Source organism: Nicotiana attenuata, unplaced genomic scaffold, assembly GCF_001879085.1.
Source record: "Nicotiana attenuata strain UT unplaced genomic scaffold, NIATTr2, whole genome shotgun sequence".
Lineage (NCBI taxonomy): Eukaryota > Viridiplantae > Streptophyta > Magnoliopsida > Solanales > Solanaceae > Nicotiana > Nicotiana attenuata.
In genome coordinates this window covers 8218-31065 of record NW_017671613.1, presented here as the reverse complement: position 1 = coordinate 31065, position 22848 = coordinate 8218, and the positions used below count along the sequence as shown (strand labels likewise).

At 41.0% G+C, this 22848-nt stretch overlaps 2 protein-coding genes across 4 annotated transcripts; both read left to right on the top strand.

Moving 5' to 3' along the window:
- Positions 1-90: 90 nt before the first annotated feature.
- On the top strand, positions 91-4782 carry LOC109209294 (pentatricopeptide repeat-containing protein At5g57250, mitochondrial). 3 transcript variants are annotated; one of them, XM_019372539.1, is made up of 4 exons: positions 91-3346; positions 3697-3954; positions 4065-4409; positions 4674-4782. In XM_019372539.1, exon 1 carries the CDS (start codon positions 141-143, stop codon positions 3261-3263), a length of 3123 nt encoding a protein of 1040 aa, XP_019228084.1. In that variant the 5' UTR covers positions 91-140; the 3' UTR covers positions 3264-3346; positions 3697-3954; positions 4065-4409; positions 4674-4782. The 3 variants fall into 3 exon arrangements, with proteins under 3 accessions (XP_019228084.1, XP_019228085.1, XP_019228083.1); XM_019372540.1 differs by having other exon boundaries at positions 3697-4409; positions 4700-4782; XM_019372538.1 differs by having other exon boundaries at positions 3697-4409.
- Positions 4783-6596: 1814 nt separating this feature from the next.
- Positions 6597-8681, top strand: LOC109209295 (beta-amyrin 28-oxidase-like). The gene is made up of 3 exons (XM_019372541.1): positions 6597-7669; positions 7902-8089; positions 8183-8681. Exons 1-3 carry the CDS (start codon positions 6727-6729, stop codon positions 8480-8482), a joined length of 1431 nt encoding a protein of 476 aa, XP_019228086.1. The 5' UTR covers positions 6597-6726; the 3' UTR covers positions 8483-8681.
- The last annotated feature ends 14167 nt before the right edge of the window (positions 8682-22848 follow it).

Sequence of the window (22848 nt, the reverse complement as noted above, 5' to 3'; positions counted from 1 at the left end):
TAAAAAAAAAAAAAAAAGATTACTACTACTATTGAACAGTGTCTTTTAAATGGAGCATATTTTGACCCACCTCTAAAATCTTACAGCAAATGGACGAAAATATGTAAAAAACTAACGGCATCCAGCTAAGGAGGCATAGGATGAAGCTCTCGTCGCTTCTTTCTGTAGTGAAGAGTGGTTTCACTCCAACCTCCCAACACTTGAACCACTTCCTCCTCTTCCTTTCTCGATCCAAAAAATTCAAACTCATCATCCACTTAGTCCAATCAAACAAATTCAACACAGACTCCAACACACAAAAAATCTTTATACGAGCACTTGCCAAAGAGAACAGATTCGAAGAGGCACTTCAGCACTTGAAATTGAATACTACTAACCAGCTCGACAAACGCCTAATTGATTCTTCAATTCAAGGCCTCTCTAAAACAAATCCCGAAAAGGCGCTTTCTTTACTGCAGGATTGCTCAGGGAAAGATGGTATTTTGCTCTCTTCTTACACTTTTTGTTCGTTGATTCACTCTTTCTGCAGTCAGGAAAGGATCAATGAAGCAATTCAAGTGCTGGAGTTAATGACCCATGAGAAAATTAAATACCCATTTGATAATTTTGTGTGCAGTTTTGTGATTCATGGGTTCTTGAGTGTTGGAAAGCCTGAGCTTGCTGTTGAGTTCTTTGAAAATGCTGTGAATTCAGGTTGTTTAAAGCCCAATGTTGTTACTTACACAACACTTGTGAGTGCTTATTATATGTTAGGTAGAATTGAGGAGGTTTCTAATTTGGGGATAAATGGATTAGAATTAGATGTTGTGTTTTACAGTAATTGGATATATGGGTATTTTAGGGAAGGAGCAATTGAAGAGGCACTAAAAAGATATAATGAGATGGTGTGTACTAGGAGAATTGAGTTGGATACAATAGGCTATACAATACTTATTGATGGGTTCTCAAAGGAGGGACATGTGGAGAAAGCAGTTGGGTTCCTATACAGGATGAAAAAACATGGTCTTCAACCTAATTTGGTTACTCTTACAGCACTAGTATTAGGATTCTGCAAGAAGGGGAAAGTGCTTGAGGCGTTTGCAGTGTTTAAGATGGTTGAGGATTTGCAGATTGAAGCAGATGAATTTGTCTATGCAGTATTGATTGATGGTATGTGCAGGAAGGGTGACGTTGGACGCGCATTTGAACTGCTCGGTGAAATGGAGAAGAAAGGCATAAAACCTAGTGTTGTCACATATAATACCATTATCAATGGATTGTGCAAAGCTGGGAGGATGAATGAGGCCGATGATGTGTCTAAGGGAATCCTCGGAGATGTTATCACGTATAGTACATTGTTACATGGTTATATTCAAGAAGAAAATGTCATGGGAATGCTAGAAACAAAAAAGAGAGTTGAAGCAGCTGATGTTTTTCTGGATGTTACTATGTGCAACTTGCTTATAAAAGCCCTATTTATGATGGGGTTGTTTGAGGAGGCTCTTTCCATATATAAGAAAATATCAGATATGGGCATTACTTCCAATTCTGTTAATTACTGTGCCATGATTGACGGTTACTTAAAAGTAGGAATGATAGAGGAAGCACTTGAAATATTTGATGAATTTCGGAAGACATCTATACCTTCAGCTGCATGTTACAATTGCACCATTCAAGGGCTCTGTAGGAATGGCATGCCGGACATTGCAATTGAAGTATTCATTGAACTAATTGATCGAGGTTTGCCTTTAAGTACAAGGATCTATATGACATTGATAAAAAAGATCTTTGAAGTTAAGGGTGCTCAGGGAGTTTTAGATTTGTTTCAGAGATTGGAAAGAGTTAAGCATGGAAAATTTGGTTCAATGTGTGAAGATGCTGTTTCTTTCCTGTGCAACAAAGGATTACTAGAGGCTGCAGTCAATCTGCTAATTGTGATCCAAAGTAATGGTTTTGTTCTGAGCAAGAAATCCTACCATCTTTTAATGAAATCTCTTCTCTATGGTGGCCAAACCTTTTTGACTGGACTTCTTTTGACAACATTCCTAAAAAAATATGGGATGTTTGAGCACGGGGCAAAGAAGATGCTTGTGTACTTCCTTTGCATTAAAAATGTAGAAACTGCACTTCGGTTTCTTGCTACAGTGAAAGGCGACACATCTGAGGTGACCTTTCCTGCTGTAGTTTTGCGGACACTGACAAAAGGTGGCCGATATCTGGATGCGTATAACCTTGTTATGGGAGCGAGAGATAAGCTACCTCTCATGGATGTGGTTGACTACTCAATTGTTATTGACGGCCTTTGCAAAGGAGGACATATTGACAGGGCCTTAGATCTCTGTAATTTTGCCAGCAATATAGGAATTTCTTTCAATATTGTAACCTATAACTCAGTAATCAGTGGGTTGTGTCATCAAGGGTGTGTGCTTGAAGCTTCTCGGTTATTTGATTCATTAGAAAGGAATGATATAGTTCCTTCAGAAATCACGTATGGTATACTCATTGACGCTTTGTCAAAAGAAGGTCTTTTAGCAGATGCTAGAAGTTTGTTTGAGGAAATGTTCCTAAAGAATCTTAGAGCGAGTACTCGCATATATAATTCATTAATCAATGGATGCAGCAAGTTAGGTCAAATCCAGGAAACTTTGAAGCTTCTCCATGATTTACAAGCTAAAGGCCTCAGACCAGATGAATTCACTGTGAGTGCAGTACTTAACTGCTATTGTCAGAAGGGTGACATGGAGGAAGCTCTTGGGTTCTATTCCGAGTTCAAAATGAAAGGCATACTACCTGATTTCTTGGGTTTCATGTACCTGGTGAGGGGCTTATGCGATAAAGGAAGGATGGAAGAATCTCGATGCATTTTGAGAGAGATGCTTCAATCAAAATCTGTCATTGATCTTCTTGGCAGAGTTGAAATCCAAATCGAGACAGAGTCTATTAGAAGTTTTCTTTCTCTATTGTGTGAGCGAGGAAGCATACAAGAGGCAGTTACTATTCTGAATGAAGTGGTATCCATGTTTTTCCCTGCTAAAAGGGGGTGTGGTGCTTGGAATTTATTAGGGAAACTTGAAGAGTCTGATGGGAGAGAGATGGATATAGACTCAAGATCACACGAGAGTTGGATGCATGAGAAGGCATCAAACAACCGTCATGACCAAGACACTCAAATAACCCAGTTGCTCGACTTCAATTCTTTCTATTCCTGTATTGCTTTATTGTGTTCAAAAGGGGAGCGTGATAAGGCTAATGAAGTGGCTAAAGTTATTACTGGTTTCTCATAGAGCTTGTTTGTCTTTTCAACAATATTTAGCTAGCTTCTTTGGCTATGGTTTGAGAACAAAGAACCGTACAAGAGCTATCTTAGGTATGTTTTACTCTTGTCGAGATTTCTAAGTGCATAATTTATGTGACTCTAGGTAATCAACTTGGCAAATCCATATATCTATTTCTAACAAACAATTCAAAATGAATGTTTTGACTCTGTAGGTCATAAAAAGTGATTTTTAAGTTTGTAGTGGTAGTTTATTTTATTGTTATTCAGAGTGTTTGCTTTAGACGAGATAATTCAATCAATTATATATTTTTAGCATATTAAATGGTATTGTAATTTCTATTACCTCTAATTACATAACAAGTTCTTCCCTAAGTTGCATTTTGAAATTCTAATGCAAGTATTTGAATGATGAACTAACTTTGAGTTAATATCCTATGCAGGAGGAATTAAAGGAAGTGAAATGTAACTTGGAAGCTTCTATGAACCTCTGGATTCCCTCTTTACACCAAGAAGAGCAAATCTCAGTGACTAAAGCCAGGTCCTTAAAAACTTAGGACGATGGACTTAGCAGTATTCTTTCTGAAGAAGAAGTACAGGGAATTTGGACCTTCTTGCAAGGCCATTTGAGACTTTGTGGCATGACTATACATGAAAGCTTTAGGCAATGTCTCATTGTCACTCCTCGTGTTGTTGCAGAGGTTACTTTTTGATTCTTCATTCTAGTCAATCTTTGTATTTCCAGAAAACATTTCTTTTCATTCTGAGTGTACCCGTGTGTACCGAGTGTAATAAGTATCTGGATTATCAGATAGCAAGCTCCATCACTGGAATGCTGTAACAAGGAATGTTGGATTTCTGATTGTTATTCTGGAGGTGGATGGAATTTGCAATTTAGAAGATATTTTGATGATTGGGAGATTGAAGATGTTAACCTTCTGCTTCAAAAGTTGAGTTCAGTGGTGATATTAGAAGAAAGAGAGGACTCAGTACATGGAAAGCCAGTAGAGATGAGAAGATCTCTGTTATATCCTGCTATAAAATGTTGCAACTTGCAAGCTCAAGGAGACATAGTAGATGAAATGGCCTGCTAAAATAATCTGGAAGACCAACGTTCCTCCTAAAGCGGCATGTTTTGGATTGTTTGCAACGCATGGTGCGTTTCTCACACTGTCATGTTCTCATATCCTTTTTTATTTCTTGAGTTGTTTTTGCAATTTGTAACTATCCTGCTGCATACAATTACCTATTCAGCTATGCAATAGGAATGATCATTAGTATTGCAGGTGACAGGCCTCAAACCTTATTAGTAGCAGCTTGCATTTAGAATGCAAAAGGCATTATTATTTCACTGGCTTCTGTTTCATGTTTTTGTTACCGCATGAACTTAGCATGTGAAAGATGCTTTTGTCTTCTGCAGTGTAATTCCAACCTCTGTGCTTGCAGCATATCTGGTTGAGTAGTAGAATATTAATCCCTTTGCTGTGGTTAGATGAGCTCCTCATGAATTCGAAATCGCTTGCTTATAGGTCAGTTTCTTGATTCAGATTTGCTTCTTTTTTTCGTAATAGATTTTTTAGCATTTTAAGCAAAAGAAGTTTTGCACGTCTGTGTAAGCCATGAGGCTGGGGAGGCTTTCAGACTATTGCTTCACAGCATTGATGATTTGCATTAGATTGAGTGCTTTTCTCTGTTAACTGAAATAAAGACGACTGGCTTCTATGCTGAGTTCTATCTTTCGGTTTTTTGCTAGCTTTGTTCGTAATAATTATACAATCTAAGTAAGAGTGAATAGATGGGTATTTAGGCCTTTGAATTTTGATGTACGAAAACACACTGTTTATCACGGCAGATTTCCAAATGCTCAGTCCGGGCTCGGATTTAAGCTTAAAAATAGTTCTGCCTTCGACCAGACCCTCGATTCGAAGTCAAATGTATATGAAGAATTATGATCAAAATAAAAACTTTTCAATAAATAAGAAGCAGAGAAACAAGTTTGTATTGCCTTAATATGCGTGTCACAGTGTGTTTATTTTATTGAATAATAAACCTACCCTTTATATAGTAGGGGAGTTTTACCCCTACTACAATTCTAAAAAAGGTAAAAATCCTCCTTGTACATCAATTACTGATACGCTACCGACATAAGGCGGGATTCGCGCCGTGATATCCAATCGGATATCACGGCCCTCTATTAGTCGTTTGCCATCGTTCGTAGTGCTTTCCGAGGTCTTGGAGCTCGCCGAATTCGGGGGGTGTTGTCTTGTTGGGTCCGATGACGAGCATCCCGTTCGGGCCTTCCCAGCTTTGATTCTGATTCCATGTAGTTATGTCCTTGGTTTGTTTGACCCACCGGGAAATCGGGATACTCGTTAGCCTCGATTTTAACCGTATACAATAATACAATATAATACATTATGAAATGAAACAATATGTAACAACCATTCAAACAAGCTGTTAAGTAGGCATTTGGACAATCTTAATTTGCTTGACGTCCTAAGAAAAATATTTAAAGTAGGGAAAACCGCTAATTTTTCCCTTTATTAAATGATTCGAAATGGGACGATTTTATCGTTCGTTTCTTTTTTGGTTCAAAAGTGTCCATGCCTTAGTCGAGTTGTTCAAAAATGCATTCCTAGTTAATGATCGCTCTCGTTCGAATATATTCAATTAAAACAAAAACAAAAAAGTAAATTTTGTCCCTGAATTATTTGATACAGGGACAAATCTATCCTCCATTTCGTCTTAGCACATTTATTGTTCATGACTATTTTGAAATATTAGAGTTCAGTATTTGTAATATTAAGATAATATTTGATACTTAAATGGAATAAATTTATGGCCATACAGTTAAAATCACCGAAACACGACAAGCCAATATAATACGAGACAGGTGTTAGACTGTGCACCAAGTATCTACTAGGCTACGAGCTGTGCCCACACCATTCCTCACACCCAAAGGGAAAGAAAAAAAATGAAATACACACACATACACATTAGGCTAATACTCCTAATTAAAATAGGTACTTAACGTACATATAAAAGAAAATGACCTGCAAAAAATTATAGGGCCAGAGGGTGTAATGAACAGTGCTATTTCTGTTTTTTCCCCAATAATTAACTAGACTAGCAGCCAGTATTAACAATAAACTAAAAATAGCCCCATTCTTGTTTAACTACCCTACCTAATATTGTAGGGCCAGAGGGTGTAATGAACAGTAAAGTGGACAGCATTATGAGTTTAAAAAATAAATATTGATATCATATTTCTAAGACAGAAGAAGACAAAGTAGAGAATCTTATATTCAAGTAATCCTAGATGCTTCGAGTTGTCTTATTTTTGTTCAGTGTAGGCCAATTAGCTTAAGCCCTTCACATATATCTGCACTTCTCCACTCTCTTCTCCAATACATAGCAAAAAACTCACTTCTTTCTAGTTTCTCCCATTCTTAGTAGAAGAAGAAAAGAAAGCCATGATTTCTTACCTATTAGCTCTACTATTCCTTCCTCTATCTCTCACTTTCATTTTCTTCCTTCGTAAACGCGATTCGAATAGCAAAAAACTTCCACCAGGAACATCTGGATGGCCATTGTTAGGAGAAAACATGGAGTTAGCCTTATTAGGTCCTGAGAAATTCCTCAAAAATAGAATGGAAAAGTACTCACCTCAAGTGTTCCAAACATTAATCATGGGAGAGAAATTGGCTGTGTTTTGTGGTGCACAAGGGAATAAGTTCTTATTCTCAAATGAGAACAAACTTCTCACATCCTGGTGGCCAAAATCCATGAAAAAGGCATTGCTTTTCCCTGAATTTGCTGAGAGTTCACTGAAAGAAGTATTGACTTTACAACGCGGTTTTCTACAAGATATTCTCAAGCCTGAGGCTCTAAGACAATACATTCCAATTATGGATGCAATGGCTCGAGAACATCTAGATGAAAATTGGATTCCTAATGGAGTAGTAAAGGTTTTCCCATTGTCAAAGAAGTACACATTTGATTTGGCGTGTCGATTGTTCATGAGTTTGGTAAATCCTGATGAAATAAAGAGGTTGGCTGATCCTTTCACTCTTGTTACAAATGGAATGTTTTCTATGCCTATTGATTTGCCCGGAACAGCTTATAATCGCGCTATCAAAGGTGGGAAAATGGTAAGGGATGAACTTATGAGGATCATTACACAGAGGAGAAAGGAATTACAAATGGAGAATAAAGAGACAATAGCAGGAGGCAGAGACTTGCTGTCAAAAATATTGCTTGTTACTGATGAAAATGGACGGTTTATGAGTGAAATGGAGATCTCCAACAATATAATAGGAATGCTAGTGGCAAGCTTTGAGACTACTAGTAGTGCAGTCACTAGTGTCTTGAAATATCTGGCTGAACTTCCCCACGTCTATGATCAAGTTTACAAAGGTAAACTAGACATGCCTTGCGAAATAAAAACACTCTCTCTGTTTTATTTTATATGGTTCTGTTTGACTATGGAGATGGAGTCTAAGAAAGAATGAGAACTTTTGGCGCATACTAAAAAGGAAACAGCGTTATATAAAATAAAACATATAGAGTCGTAAATAGGTAATTTAAATTTGTTGATGAATCTAAGTCCAATTATATATTCACATGGCAAATGGTTGTTTGATGACAGAACAAATGGCAATTGCAAAGTTGAAAGGAGAAGATGAGTTGCTAACATGGGAGGACATTGAGAAGATGAAATACTCTTGGAATGTAGTTCGTGAATCACTAAGGCTAACTCCACCAGCTCAAGGAGCTTTTAGAGAAACAATCACTGATTGTACATATGCAGGTTTTACCATTCCAAAAGGGTGGAAGGTACAAAATTTAATACTTTCATTTTGTTACTTACTAGCTACCTTCATTTCTATCTATACACGGTGTTTGTGAAAATGACATGTTTTTTTACAGACATTTTGGTCAGTGCACTCAACACATAAGAATCCGAAATACTTCACTGACCCTGAAAAGTTTGATCCAACGAGGTTCGAGGGAAGTGGTCCAGCTCCCTACACGTTTATACCCTTCGGGGGAGGACCTCGAATGTGCCCTGGAAAAGAGTATGCTCGATCGGAAGTACTAGTGTTGATGCACAATGTGGTTAAAAGGTTTAAACTTGAAAAGGTTATTCCTGATGAGAAGATTGTGTTCGATGCTTCTCCTGTGCCAAAGCATGGCCTTCCTGTTCGTCTTCTGCCTCGTGGAAATTAACTGATGTATTTCATCTCAGAAAGTGAATCATGTTCTTGTTTTAATTAGTTTGAGAAAAATTAAGATCTGGCAAAGAATAATTGTAACAGTAGTATGACAATAAGTTGTTGCATTCAAATTACAGGGATATGCTTATTATGTTTTGTTACCAATTTGTATCAAGATTGTCCGAGTGAAATATGAGACTTATTGGCGCGAATCTAAATTTAGTCGGGCTTCTCGTGAATGCTGGGTGAGAAACCAAAAAGGAAAAAAAATACAAGACATAATTTGTTGATCAATTGAGAAAATCACCTCGAAACACACAAAAATAGAAAGAATACTAGCTACATACTATTGTTTAAGCAGCTCATTTAGCTCTGTTTCAGCAATTGTTTGATTATGTGACATTGTTTAACCAAATCAATTTTAAGAAAAAATAAATACTTTTAAATCTTGAAACATGCATAATATTTGTGTTAATATAAATCTTTGGATAATTATGAATTTAAATATTTGTTTGACTATAAAAATCTATTATTTAATAAATAGAAAAAAAAGATTAAATTAAAATATTTGTAAATTTTAAAAAAAGATTAGTACGGTGTCTTTTAAATGGAGCATTTTTTGATCCATTTAAAACGGACGAGCGTATTAAACACCAACGGCATCCAGCAAAGTCCCGCAGCTGAAGTGTATAGGGAGCATAGGATGAAGCTCTCGTCGCTTCTTTCTGTAGTGAAGAGTGGTTTCACTCCCACCGCCCAATAATCTGGGTTTGCAATGCATGGTACTTTAATTTCTCGTACTGTCATGTTCTTATGTCCTTTTTTATTTCTTGATTTATTTTAGCAATTTGTAACTATCCTGCTGCATACAATCACCTAATCGACTATGCAATAGCCGAGGAAAGATCATTAGTATTACAGGCGACAGGGCAGTAGCTATTTTCTTCTGCATTATAACTCCAACCTCTATACTTGCAGCATCTCTGATTGAGTAGTAGAATATTAATCTCTTTGTTGTGGTTAGAAGAGCTCCTCATGAACAGGATCGAGGACGGGTCGACCACGGCATAACAGCGGGGAGTCGTCCTCAGAAGGATTATTGTCGAGGACGAGCAACTGGAGTAAACAAATAACGGTAGGATAGGTTTAGAAATGGACATAAGGAAATATTCCTTTGGATATTCCTTAGTTTGTACTTTTTAGGGTTTCTTGGAAATATCCCTTATAAATAGGAAGAGATAGAGAACAAAATCTTCACTTTTTGATAAGAGCACACATTGTAAAAGGTTGACGAAGAGGAATATACAAAAGTTGTCTTGTTCACTGACTATCTTATTCAAGCACACGTTGTTTAATCTTTGTTCACAAGATCCAAAGATTCCTTATCCATCTTCGCTTCTCATCTTTCCACGTTGTTGTCAGGTGGAAGAACCATCCAAATCATATAATAATTGGGTGATAGATTCTTTCTTATTACATTTATTGCATGTTCATGTTATAATATTTATTGGTAATCATTGGGTACACATATGCTATTTAATACTTTCAAACGTTGTTCATCTTGCCAATATCTTCCAATATTTGATCTAGAATTTATTATATTTAACTAAGATTCACCCTTTATTTCATCATCAATTAGTTTAACAAAAAGCTTAACACTTTTTTGTCAAACAATTTGGCAGCGTCAATGGGGAGGTTTTAGTTAAAATTTTAGTTTCTTCTAGATCATAAAATAGGGCAGCCATCTCTTCCTTGTTTGCACGAACTAACAATGACAGAAAAAGGAGATGAAAGGCAGAAAGCAATAGTGGGTGTCACTACCAACATCTTAAACACCATCAACGAGGATGACAGAGAAGACGAGGATGTGACGCCGAGTGCTACACCCAGGTGGAGTGATTCACCTCCCCCTCATGAAAGTGTAACCGCTTCACGTGAAAGGGGAGCTTCCACATCCACAGGTGAAGAAGCGCCACCAGCAGTGGAAAAATTACCGGAGGAGTGGCTGACAAGTACTCTAAGTAACATACTCGACAAACCCGTTCAAAGGGTGAATAGAAACGCCACGCCAGCAGATACCGCAACGGCCACCGACGAACAACCCGCTCCCCCAACAGGTAACACTCACACCGCTGTTGACGCAGGTAATGATGCACTTGCGGCCATTCTAAAGAAAATGGAAGAAATGGAAAATGAGAACCAAGTACTCTGCGACCAGATGTGGGAACATCAAGAAAGGGTCGTGTCACGACCCATTTCCTGAACAAGCAGGGACCGGCACTCGATCAGTAAACATGGGCGAGCGAACCATCTCTGCTTATCAAATTTATTATAACTCCAAACTTTATATGCAACAAGGCAATACTCTAACCAAATACTTTTGATTAATTTTAAATATTTAAATAAATCAACTCCAAAACTTTATTCATAGTAACCAATGAAATACTGCTAAGTTATTATCAAAAACATCTGAATCTTAACCCAACGACTATGTCTATGAAACCTCTACTGATAAACTGACGCACTGCTCAGGACATGAGATTTCCTGGCTAGTTCTCTAAGTAACAAAGAAATAACTAAATAAAGATGACTCTAAGGAATACTCCACGAACAAAAGCGGAGCTCACCAATAGCACTGGAAGAGAAGGAAGTCTTAACTCGTAGTCTGCTCGCCTGCAAATCCGGTTCCTACGTTGTACCGCAGACCAACGTAGGTTCCCAAAAGAGAACGTCAGTACCATCCATTGTACTCAGTGAGTCTCAACAACAGGGGGCGAAACTTTAATAATATATACATTATGAGCAAAGGTTCTAAATGCATGTAAAACATAAAGCTATAAAAATAATTCTAAATAATTGCATAATAGCAGTTTACGAATATTCTAAAAGAAATTCTTTTCTTTTTTTTTCTTAAAAAAAAATATTTTACTTTATACTTTGGGAGTTCCAACTATCCTGACCTGTTTCTGTCTTAGTCACCGTGTGATCGGCACGGGTTCGACCCCAACCTGATCGAATAGGCCCAATCCACGAGGTTCCACTCACTTCATGGTTCTCAGCGCTCATGTATCATACCTTAGCATGGCTAAGTAAATTCTCAGCAACGAGACCCTCGGCTCGTGTGCTCCCTACTTTGGCACAAGTAGTTTCAGGAAGTCAACGCCTTGGTCAAGACCCTAGGCCTGGACGATGACCCCTTCTTAGAATAAAGGATACTCCAAAAAAAAACTTTCCTTTCTAAAACTTCACAAGTTCTTGCTCTTAGTCAGCGTGACTGACAAAGATACTGCTAAAAAATGCAAGCTATTTGCGCTCCTTTAAATATCACCAAGAAACTACTAGAGNTTTAAGATTATCGTTTTAGACAAGATTCTGACGGAATGATATCCAACTGGTATAATAGTCAAACAACTTCAAATCAGAACACTTTACACATAGCAAAACACAAGTGATTAACCAAGATCACGGGTCTTTGAAAATCCTTAGCTTAAAATTCAATCAAGTATCAAAATATCCAGTAGAGCATTGCAATTGCTAGACAATTTTTTTTCCAGTGCTATGCAGCTGCTTGCCTAGTACTACTCCAATTAAATATATATTAACTCCTTTATGCAATTCAACAAACATCTTGTAAGCGTGCTTCTGTGAGTTAAACCACTTTTGTAAAGGGTTATATCAACTCACCTCAAAACTTCTCGAGCCAATATGTAGCCCCAATCCAATTGACACCAGTCAAACAATCGATTCTACAACAACCAGTACATTTTAATCAATTTTAAAGTACTACACCTAAATATGAAATTTATTGTTGATATAGAGGAAGAAGGGAATTAACTACTCAATTCTTAGCTAATACTACTGTAGGGTAATTGCCAATAAGGAATTTTATATACCTGAGTTCAAGAATTAACGACTTGTAAAGAAACCTAAACTTCCCGTTGCCTGCGTGAGTATTGAGCAGCAAGGCTCTGTCTCACGATTCTGCGTTTGTACGTGAACGAGGGCTTTTTTTTAATTCTGCGTTTCAGTATTGTGCNATGGGTTAGGACTTTTCACATTTTCCTTTTTTTTATTTGTTTTCCCTTTCTCTTATTTTTTTTGGTTTTAACTTAACTAGTATTAACTTATACATACTTTTAATATTTAATAATAACAAAATTATTAATATTCTCCTAATTGTACATCCAACTACTTAAGCGTGTATATATATATATATATGTATATATATATATATATATATATATAATAATAATAATTTAATTCTATAAATAGCGTGTCTCGAAATTTTTATAAATTTGAGGAGTGTTACAGGTCGATAAGATACCGGGCGCCCCAAAACTGCTACCAAAACGGGATGTCGGCCGATTTGTCAAACAACCATATAGCGAGGAGGCAGCCCTGCATGCCATACCCAAGACCTTCAAAATGCCACCGTATTTGAAGATATACGACGGCACCACAGACCCCGAAGATCACATCATTCATTACGTCACGGCAGTAAAAGGCAACGACCTTTCAAAGGAGCGGGTACCGTTAGTGTTACTGAAAAAGTTCGACGAGACCGGGGGAGCCCTAACCTGGTACTTACAATTACCAACACGTTCAATAACAACGTATAGAAGGGATGGCGGTAGCAACTTTCCAAAATGGGTTGAACAGGAATGGGTTGAGAGCGACCATAAAGTTTTTAAGCAGGCTCATGAAATACCCTCCCACCACTTGGGAAGAAATTCACAACGCCTACTGCGTCGAGGTAAGAGCAGACGAGGACGACCTTAACGGTCCAACCCAACGGTTAACGTCGGTCCAAACGGAGTCGAGGAAAGACCATCGTAATGATGGTCGAAGAGATCAGTCAGGTCCACGCCTCAGCCGAGACAGGCATCAACCCTATGTCAGAACAGCCATCCTACGATCTCCTCGACATACGGAAGGGCCATCCAGGCAGCATACAGGGACTCAGCGAAACGAAAGAGGTATGCCTCCACGCTTATCCGCTCACAATTTTTGTGTTTCTCCTTCGGAAATAGTGTACGCACTAGAGAAGCTTGCCACAAAGGTGAAGTGGCCACAAAAAATGAAGTCTGACCCAAGTACTCGAAAGTCGAACATCCTCTGTGAATTTCACCAGGAGCGGGGTTACAAAATCAAGGACTGCATAGCCCTACGGCAAGAAGTAGTGAACATGCTTCACCAAGGGCACCTGAGGGAGCTGATGAGCGACCGAGGACGAGCCATCTTTGGCCGCGAACGAGAACAACACCAAGGCCCTCCAAATCCACCCTTCCCCGCCCGCACCATCCAAATGATCATCACCGGGGGCGATGAAGCAGCGATCAACCACGTAAAGTTTACCACCACACATACACTGAAGCGGTCGATCACCCACGAACGATATGATGACCTCGAAGACAGTATCATCTTCGATAAGTCAGATACCCATGGTTTGACTTTTCCTCACTTCAATTCTCTTGTCATTACTTTACGTATTTTGGATACTAATGTAAAAAGAATAATGGTAGACGACGGAAGCGGCTTGTGTATTATCCATCCTCGAGTTCTCACACAAATGAAACTCGAGGACAAGATAGTACCACGTTGCATAACACTAACAGGTTTCAACAATGCATTTGAGTGAACCTTAGGGGAGATAACGCTACCCGTTCTGGCAAGGGGTATCACCCTAGAAACAACATTCCATGTCATGAACCAAGACACAACTTACATTGCCACCACAGGGTGACCATGGATACACGCCATGAGGGCTATCCCGTCCAGTCTGTATCAAGTAATCAAGTTCCCTACTCCGTGGGGGATATTCAGCATTTGAGGCGAACAACGCACGGCCCAAGAATGCTATCGCATTGCTCAAGATTGTACATACACTCAACAGTTAAAGGGAATAGACTAAGAAGCGTAGCAATTACCAAAGTCGGGGCCCGAACTCGATGCACCAAAAGACGTCATCAAGGACCCCGACATCGTGGAAGCCGCAGGGTCGACGGTAGAAGACCTCGATCCCGTCCAACTAGACAACACCGACGACAGCAAAAAGGCTTACATCGGCCATAAACTCTCAGAACCAGGTAGATTTCATAAATTTTTAATTGACAACGCCGATTTGTTCGCTTTCTCCCATACAGATATGCCAGGTATCCCAAAAGACGTTGCCACACACAAGTTGAACGCCGATCCACTCTACCCCCTGTACGGCAAGTAAGAAGAAAATTCAACGCCGCAATTAACGAGGTCGTTAACGATGAGGTGGATAAACTACTCGCTAACGGTTCCATCCCAGAATCAAAATACCCCCAATGGGTCGCCAATGTAGTCATGGTGAAAACGAAAAATGGGAAGTGGCGGATGTGCGTGGATTTCACGGACCTTAAGAAGGCCTGCTCGAAAGACTCCTTTCCGTTGCCTCTTATCGATCAGCTCATCGATGCAACAGTAGTGCACGAGTTGCTAAGCTTCTTGGACGCCTACTCAGGTTACAACCAAATCCTCATGGAAGAGGAAGACCAGGAAAAGACTACTTTCATCACCCATCAGGGAACGTACTGTTACAGAGTCATGCCACTTGGGTTGAAGAATGCAGGGGAGACCTATCAAAGGTTTGTCACCAAGATGTTCAAAGACCAACTCGGCAAAACAATGGAAGTTTATATAGACGACATGTTGGTAAAATCAAAAAGGAAGAAGGACCATATCGACCACCTGAAAGAGGCCTTCGGTATACTAAGGCAATACGGTATGAAGCTGAACCCTGAAAAATGTGCCTTCGGTGTAACTTCGGGAAAGTTCCTCGGCTTCTTCGTATCACAACGAGGCATCGAGGTCAACCCCGACCAAATCAAAGCCATTGAGAGAATACCTGAGGTATTAACCAGCAAGAAACATGTGCGAAAACTGACAGGCCGTATAGTCGTCCTATCGAGGTCATCTCACGATCCTCTGACAGGTGCCACAAATTCTTCAACGTGCTCAATAAGGACAACGGGCTCCAGTGGAATTCAGAATATATCGAGACCTTCCCCCTGAGGAGCATCCTACATAAGCCCGAACTGTCGGGGAGATTGGCCAAGTGGGCCATAAAATTGAGCGAGCACAATATAACATATCAGCCACGGACAACGATAAAATCGCAGGTACTCGTCGACTTCGTCGCTGACTCCAGTGCCAAAATAATGCTCGAGGTCGAACAGGAAACTGCTCGTACCTCTCCCAGGCTATCCGACCTATGAGTCCTATACACCGATGGCGCATCCAACGCGTCAGGAACTAGACTAGGACTCGTACTCGAGGTCCCAACAAGCGAAGTCATCCGCCAATCCATACAGTACCCTGATATGATTAACAATGAGGCCGAGTATGAGGTCGTAATCGCAAGACTAAAGCTAGCTCTCAAATACGGAGCACGACGAGTCGTCCTTAGATGCGACTCATAACTCGTTGTCAAACAAGTCACAAGGACTTTCCATATCAAAGAACAAAGGCTACAAAAGTACCAAGTAGAAATTCATAAACTGCTACCAGAATTCGACGACTGTCGACTCGACCAGATACCTCGAGCACAAAATATCGAGGCAGACGGCCTCGCCAAGTTAGCAGCGGCCACCAAAAATATTACAAAAGAAAACGTGGTCACCCTCCTCCACTCATCAATAGACCAACTTGAGGTACACTTTGTAAATTTGACTTGGGACTGGCGCAACCATATTATAACATATTTGCAGGAGGGAGTACTCCCATCAGAGAAAAAGGAAGACAAAAAGCTTCGAATGCAGGCGGCCAGGTACAACATCATAAAGCATGACCTATACAAAAGAACGTTTCGAGGCCCCTTGGCAAAATGCCTAAGGCCGAACCAAACAAGACGCGTCCTCGAGGAGGTACACGAAGGCCACTGTGGTGCCCATACCGGCAACCGAGCCCTCGTCAAATGCCTCATTCGAGCGGGTTATTATTGGCCCATAATGAAGAAGGAAGCCGCTGACTACGTCAAAAAGTGCGAGCAGTTCCAGAAATACGCTCCCCTAATACACCAAGAAGGCGAGCACCTCACCTCGGTTACATCGCCATGGTCGTTCATCAAATGGGGAATGGACATTGTCGGGCCATTTCAAGTAGGGCAAGGTAATATACGATTTCTTTTGGTTTTAACTGACTATTTTTCCAAGTGGGTAGAAGCAGCACGTTCACCCAAAATACACGAACAGGAAGTTATCACATTCATATGGAGAAACATCGTATGCCGCTTCAGCATCCCCAAAGAAATTAGTTGTGACAACGGACCCCAATTCACCGGAAGAAAGACCGCCGAATTTTTCAAAAAATAGCACATCAAGCGAATACTCTCCACGCCATATCACCCTGCCGGTAACGGCCAGGACGAATCCTCCAACAAAATAATACTAAACATCTTTAAGAAAAAACTTGAGGACGCCAAGGGACTATGGCCGAAACTGCTACCAGAAGTACTGTGGGCATATCGCACCATGCCAAAAACAAGCACAGGAGAAATGCCATATTCACTAGTCTATGGGACTACGCCATGATATTAGTCGAGGTCGGGGAACCTAGTTTGAGATACTCCATTGAAAGCGGACCAAACAACGATAAGAACAGGAAACAAGACCTTGACGAACCAGAGGAGCGAAGAGACATGGATTACATAAGAATGATAGCCCAAAAACAACAAGCAGAACGGTACTACAACAAAAAAGCCAAAGTACGACCACTCAAAGTCGGAGATTATGTACTCAAGGCCAAAACACAGGCGAGCAATGATTCAAGAGAAGGCAAACTAGGAACCAACTGGGACGGGCCATACAAAATCATGGCAACAGCAAACAAAGGATCATTCCAGCTAGAAACAATGGAGGGAAAGCTACTACAAAACAATTGGAACGTCGCCCACCTAAAATACTTCAACTTCTAAAAATGGACGCCCTCCAAGTCGTACTCTTTTTTCTCGCTCGGGTTTTGTCCCAATTGGGTTTTCTTGGGGAGGTTTTTAATGAGGCGACGAAGGGGACGTCTCGAAGTTCAACTATAATTCATCGCCCCGCCTGGCGCCTGTCGATTACTTCTCCAGGCCGAACGACGAAGGGGACGTCTCGAAGTTCGAGTATAAGTCATCGCCCCGCATTACTTCTCCAGGACGAACGACAAAGGGGACGTCTCGAAGTTCAAGTATAATTTATCGCCCCGCCTGCCGATTACTTCTCCAGCCGAACGATGAAGGGACTAGGTACACTGGAACTTCTCCAATATATGTATGGAATAAATAGAAATATGTAATACTCTCCAATGAATGAAATAAAGCAGCATCTTTGCACTCCTCCAAGTCACTTTACATATCTTACATTCGACCTCGCTCGAATTGTTTTACATTCGACCTCGCTCGAATTGTTTTACATTCGACCTCGCTCGAATTACTCCACATTAAACCTCAGGTCAATTTATGATCAACTCAACCAATATCAAACATATACAAACAATCAAAAAATCAGGGGCTTCCCCACATGGAAAAAAGAGAAGAGAAGAAAGGAGAACGGGAATCAAGAAATACATAGCAAAAAGGAGCTGTTCCATTTCAACTGTTGAATTACAACACTTTTTACAAAGGGCTCAAAGACTCCCTCACAAAAATAACAAAGCAAAACAAAAACTTAAGTACAACAGCTTCACGCCACATCATCTCCATCGGCGTACTCATCGTCTTACCAAGGATCAGAGGCAAGCCTATCTGTGGCATCGTCATCCTCTTCCCCGCCAGGCGTGCTAGGGTCATAACCACAAGCTTCACGGGCTGCACGTGCATTGACACGGACGCCCTCAAGCTTTGCTTCTGAAACTTTCCCAACAGCCTTCAAAGATTTATACACGTCAAGTTGAGCCTCGGCATGAACCCACATGTCATACAACTCCCGCGGCACACCGGGATCGGCGGAAGTATGAGACGTGGACGGTTGTGACTGCCGACGCGCCTCCTCGGCCCTCAAGACAACGACCTGCTCGTTTAACCCAGACAACTCCGCCTCCAAACCCTGGATCTCTTCTTCTAACCTCGCCACCTTAAGCGCCGATGTCTCTACCTCATTAGCCCGCTCAGACCTGCAAACGCGGAGGGCATCTTCTAGGGTCGCCGCTTCAGCCAAAGCGGCCATTCTGCCTTTTTCGGCATGACTCAATTCTTCAGCCTTGGCACTCAGCTCACCTTTTAGATCGACGGCCCTTGCCTCTCTCTGCCCGAGTTCAGCCGTTAAGGATGCCAACTGCATCTGAAGGTCAGCATTCTCAGCCATCACTCCCCTGCCCCCTCAGGCTCATCCTCCTTGGCCTTTAGAGCTGCCTCAAGCTCGCTCCACCTACCGATGGCCCTCATAAGCTCATCGTCCCTCTCCCATAGCTCTTCATCTTTCTTCGTCAGCTCATCATCTTTCTACTTAAGCCCATCATGAAGCGACTGAAATTCGCCATCCTGGTTAAGGAAGTCGGCCAACGTTTGGTGCTTAGTACGGTACTCCTTGTACCTGGAGGTCATCTTCTTGAAAATGGTCATCCTTCGCTCCTCCCGCCAGTCACGCTCGATCCCCATGATAAGAGTTTGACAAGCAAAAAAAGAGGAGTCAGTGTGAGCAAATTGCACATATAAAACAAACTTTAACACACAAAAAAGAAGAAGGGGCACTTACTCGCAGAGCCATGCCGGATATACCCAACGACAGATCCGCATCGTTCATCGCTTGTAGCGCCGTTTTCTTAGAAGCCGCGCACAAGGGAGCAAAGGCCGGCACCGCCCATTTCGATTTGGCCAAAAGGTCATAGTCCACAGGAATGACTATGTGCCGGTTAGGACCTTCCGTCCTTATCTTCGCACGAGTATTCCTCTCCAGAAAGGCTCGTACCTTCTCAGGGTCGATATCCGAGCTAGAGTCATCGTCTCCCGCAGGGACCGCTCTATTTCCCCCGTTCGCCGATGATGCGCCACCTTCTACAGTCCGTTTAAGCTCCCCACGACCACAAACCCCCTCAACCCCAGAGGGCCCCCTCTCCATAACGGCACCAGCCATGAAAACAGTCTCTATGTCTGGTGTAAGCGCAGACTCCTCTTCCAAAGCGATGAATTTTTCGGGTTCGACGTCAGCGACGACTGCCTTCCCGGTTTCCACCCTTCACCTTTTCCTCGACGGTGACTCCTCGCCGTCATATGGCTCGTCTACAAGATAGTAGATGGGCTGGGAAGAGATCTCATCCGGCACGGCAACAGTTTAAGGGGCGGAGTCCCTCATCGGTAGAACTTGAGTCTGACTTCCTCGAGCGAACTCAGCTAAGGCAAATTGTATTCCAGCCGATGCGACAGCCTGGCGAAATGTAGGCACTGGAGCCTTCTTCTTGGAAACTCGCCGACCTAGCACCAAAGGGAGGTCTCATCAAAGAGCAATGGTAAAAAACGATAAGCTGAAGTAGAAGTGACACTTACTGGACGGGATCTTGGGTCCAAAACGCTTGTGAAAGGATGCCCAATCACGAATTCCCATGATGAGGGGTAACACGCGAGCCACCGAATCTTCAATATCAAAGACAAGGGAAGGTGCACGCCTCTCAGCTGAAAAACAAGGAAGCCGCAAGTGAGCCTAAAATGAAAGAATGAAAGAAAATAACGAGCATACGGTAAGATACTTACGATTATAGTTCCATTGCTCAGGAAACTCAGTCGGGTCCGCTACTAAGTGCTCGGTCTTGATGAAGAAGTATTTGTGCTAGAACTTCTGATTCGTTTTATCATCCATCCCGACCACCAACCCTCTGGTCCCACGATGTCGTAGGTGTATCAAATTACCTCTATAAAAACTAGGCAAAAATTAATGCAGTAGGTGGCGAACGTCGACCTCACAGCCAGCCAACTCTGCATACTTCGTCAGCATCAAGAAAACTTTATACAAATAAGGGGAGAGTTGCGCCGGGCAGACATTGTAAAATTGGCAAAACTCCTCCGCTAGCGGAAGGAGAGGAAGAGTATAACTATTCAAGAACGGATAGACATAGAAAGCACAATATCCTGGTCGATGAACCTTCAAAATGTCGCTTCCGGCCAGAACAATTTCGACGTGGGGAGGAATGCGATATTTAGATCGGAGGTCGGCTATGTGAGGCGGTCCCGTCTCAGAAAGCCTCTGAGCGGGAGCAGGAGAAGGCTCCTTTGGAAAGTCATGTCTAACCAAAGGGTTATTGGGGACTATCTCTTCCGCGGTAGGGAAGCTTTCCTCCTTTTCAGCCATGAATTCCTCACCGCCGGGAGGAAGGGCCACCGATAATGGAATGGCATCAGAAACCTCGTCGTGAATATGAGGGGATTATGATATATTTCTGTAGGAAAACGTATGCAACAAGATCTGAAGAAGATATTGACTAGGTAAGAAGTCAGGGATTAGAATTGAAAAGGCTGTAAGGAATCGAAAGTGGAGATCGGAGATCGGAGAAGAAGATCAAAGAAGAGCAATGCACATGCGAAATGAGAAATGACGAAAATTTTCAAAAATGAAGCCCCAACCCCCATCTATTTATAGGGTTGTGTGGCACCAGAATCGAAGCAGAGGACCATCAATGGCACCAAAATTGTAACGACAGAAGACACGCGTGGCCATGATGTCACCCCACGTTAGCCACACCAACCGCAGCCTTGTTGGCCACGTTGTTTTCTCGACCTCGGCCGATTCGACTTAATCAACACGACCAAATTTCTTCTAAAGGGACGCAGACCGAATCCGCTTATCGAGGGCGTGCAAGACCACGACCTTAACAAGCAGAGGGACTAACTGTATTGGTCTAAATTTATCGACTTGATAACGGTGGATAAACAGGATCGAGGACGGGGTCGACCACGGCATAACATCGGGGAGTCGTTCTCAAAAGGATTATTGCCGAGGACGAGCAACTAGAGTAAAGAATTAACGATAGGATAGGTTTAGAAATGGACATAAGGAATATTCCTTTGGATATTTCTTATTTTGTACTTTTTAGGGTCTTGGCAATATCCCTTATAAATAGGGAGAGATACAGAACAAAAGGGGGGATCTTCACTTTTTGATAAAAGCACACATTCTAAAAGGTTGACGAAGAGGAATATACAAAAGTTGTCTTTTTCACTGATTATCTTATTCAAGAATACGTTGTTTAATCTTTGTTCACAAGATCCAAAGATTCCTTATCCATCTTCGTTTCTTATCTTTCCACGTTGCTGTCAGGTGGAAGAACCATCCAAAGCATATAATAATTGGGTGATAAATTCTTTCTTATTACATTTATTGCCATTATCTACATTTATTGCATGTTCATGTTATAATATTTATTGGTAATCATTGGCTACACATCTGCTATTTAATACTCTCAAACGATGTTCATATTGCCAATATCTTCCAATATTTGATCTAGAATTTATTATATTTAACTAAGATTCACCCTTTATTTCATCATCAATTAGTTTAACAAAAAGCTTAACACTTTTTTGTCAAACAAGTATTACAGGCGACAGGCCTCAAATCATATTAGTAGTTACATACATTTAGAATGCAACAGGCATTATTGTTTCACTGGCTGCTATTTCATGTTTTTGTTTAAAACTTAACATGTGAAAGAAGCTATTTTCTTCTGTATTATAACTCCAACCTCTATACTTGTAGCATCTCTGATTGAGTAGTAGAATATTAATCTCTTTGCTGTGGTTAGAAGAGCTCCTCATGAATTCAAAATCGCTTGCTTATAGGTCAGTTTCTTGATTCAGATTTGCTTCTTTTTTTCTTAGTAGAAATTTTTAGCATTTTAAGCAAAAGAAGTTTTGCACGTCTACGTAAGCCATGAGGCTGGGGAGGCTTTCAGACTATTGCATCACCGTATTGATGATTGGCAGTAGATTGAATGCTTTTGTCTGTTTACTGAAATAAAGACGACTTACTTCTATTTGACCAAAAAGTGTTAACTTTTTATTAAACTGATTAATGAATAGAGTAAAGGATAAATCTTAACCAAACATAATTAATTCTAGATCGCGACATATTGAGTATGAAAATCGGGAGAGAACAAACTAATTTAATAGTGATATAGACGGTAAATATTAACTAAACATAATTAATCCCGGATCTGAACGTACCGAGTGCGAAAATGGAAGAAGAATAAAAGCATGTAATATTTATTAATGTAATAAAATGTAAATCAAACATGGGAGATGAGCTTACATCTGTGACAGTTTTGCACCATAATCATGGGGACAAGGATGGGAAGGGAATGAACTATTGACAACGAAGTGGTTTCTCTTATTGACCACCATCGTGGTTGCCTCCCAAACACCCCCCCCCCCCAATTCTAGGATCAGCC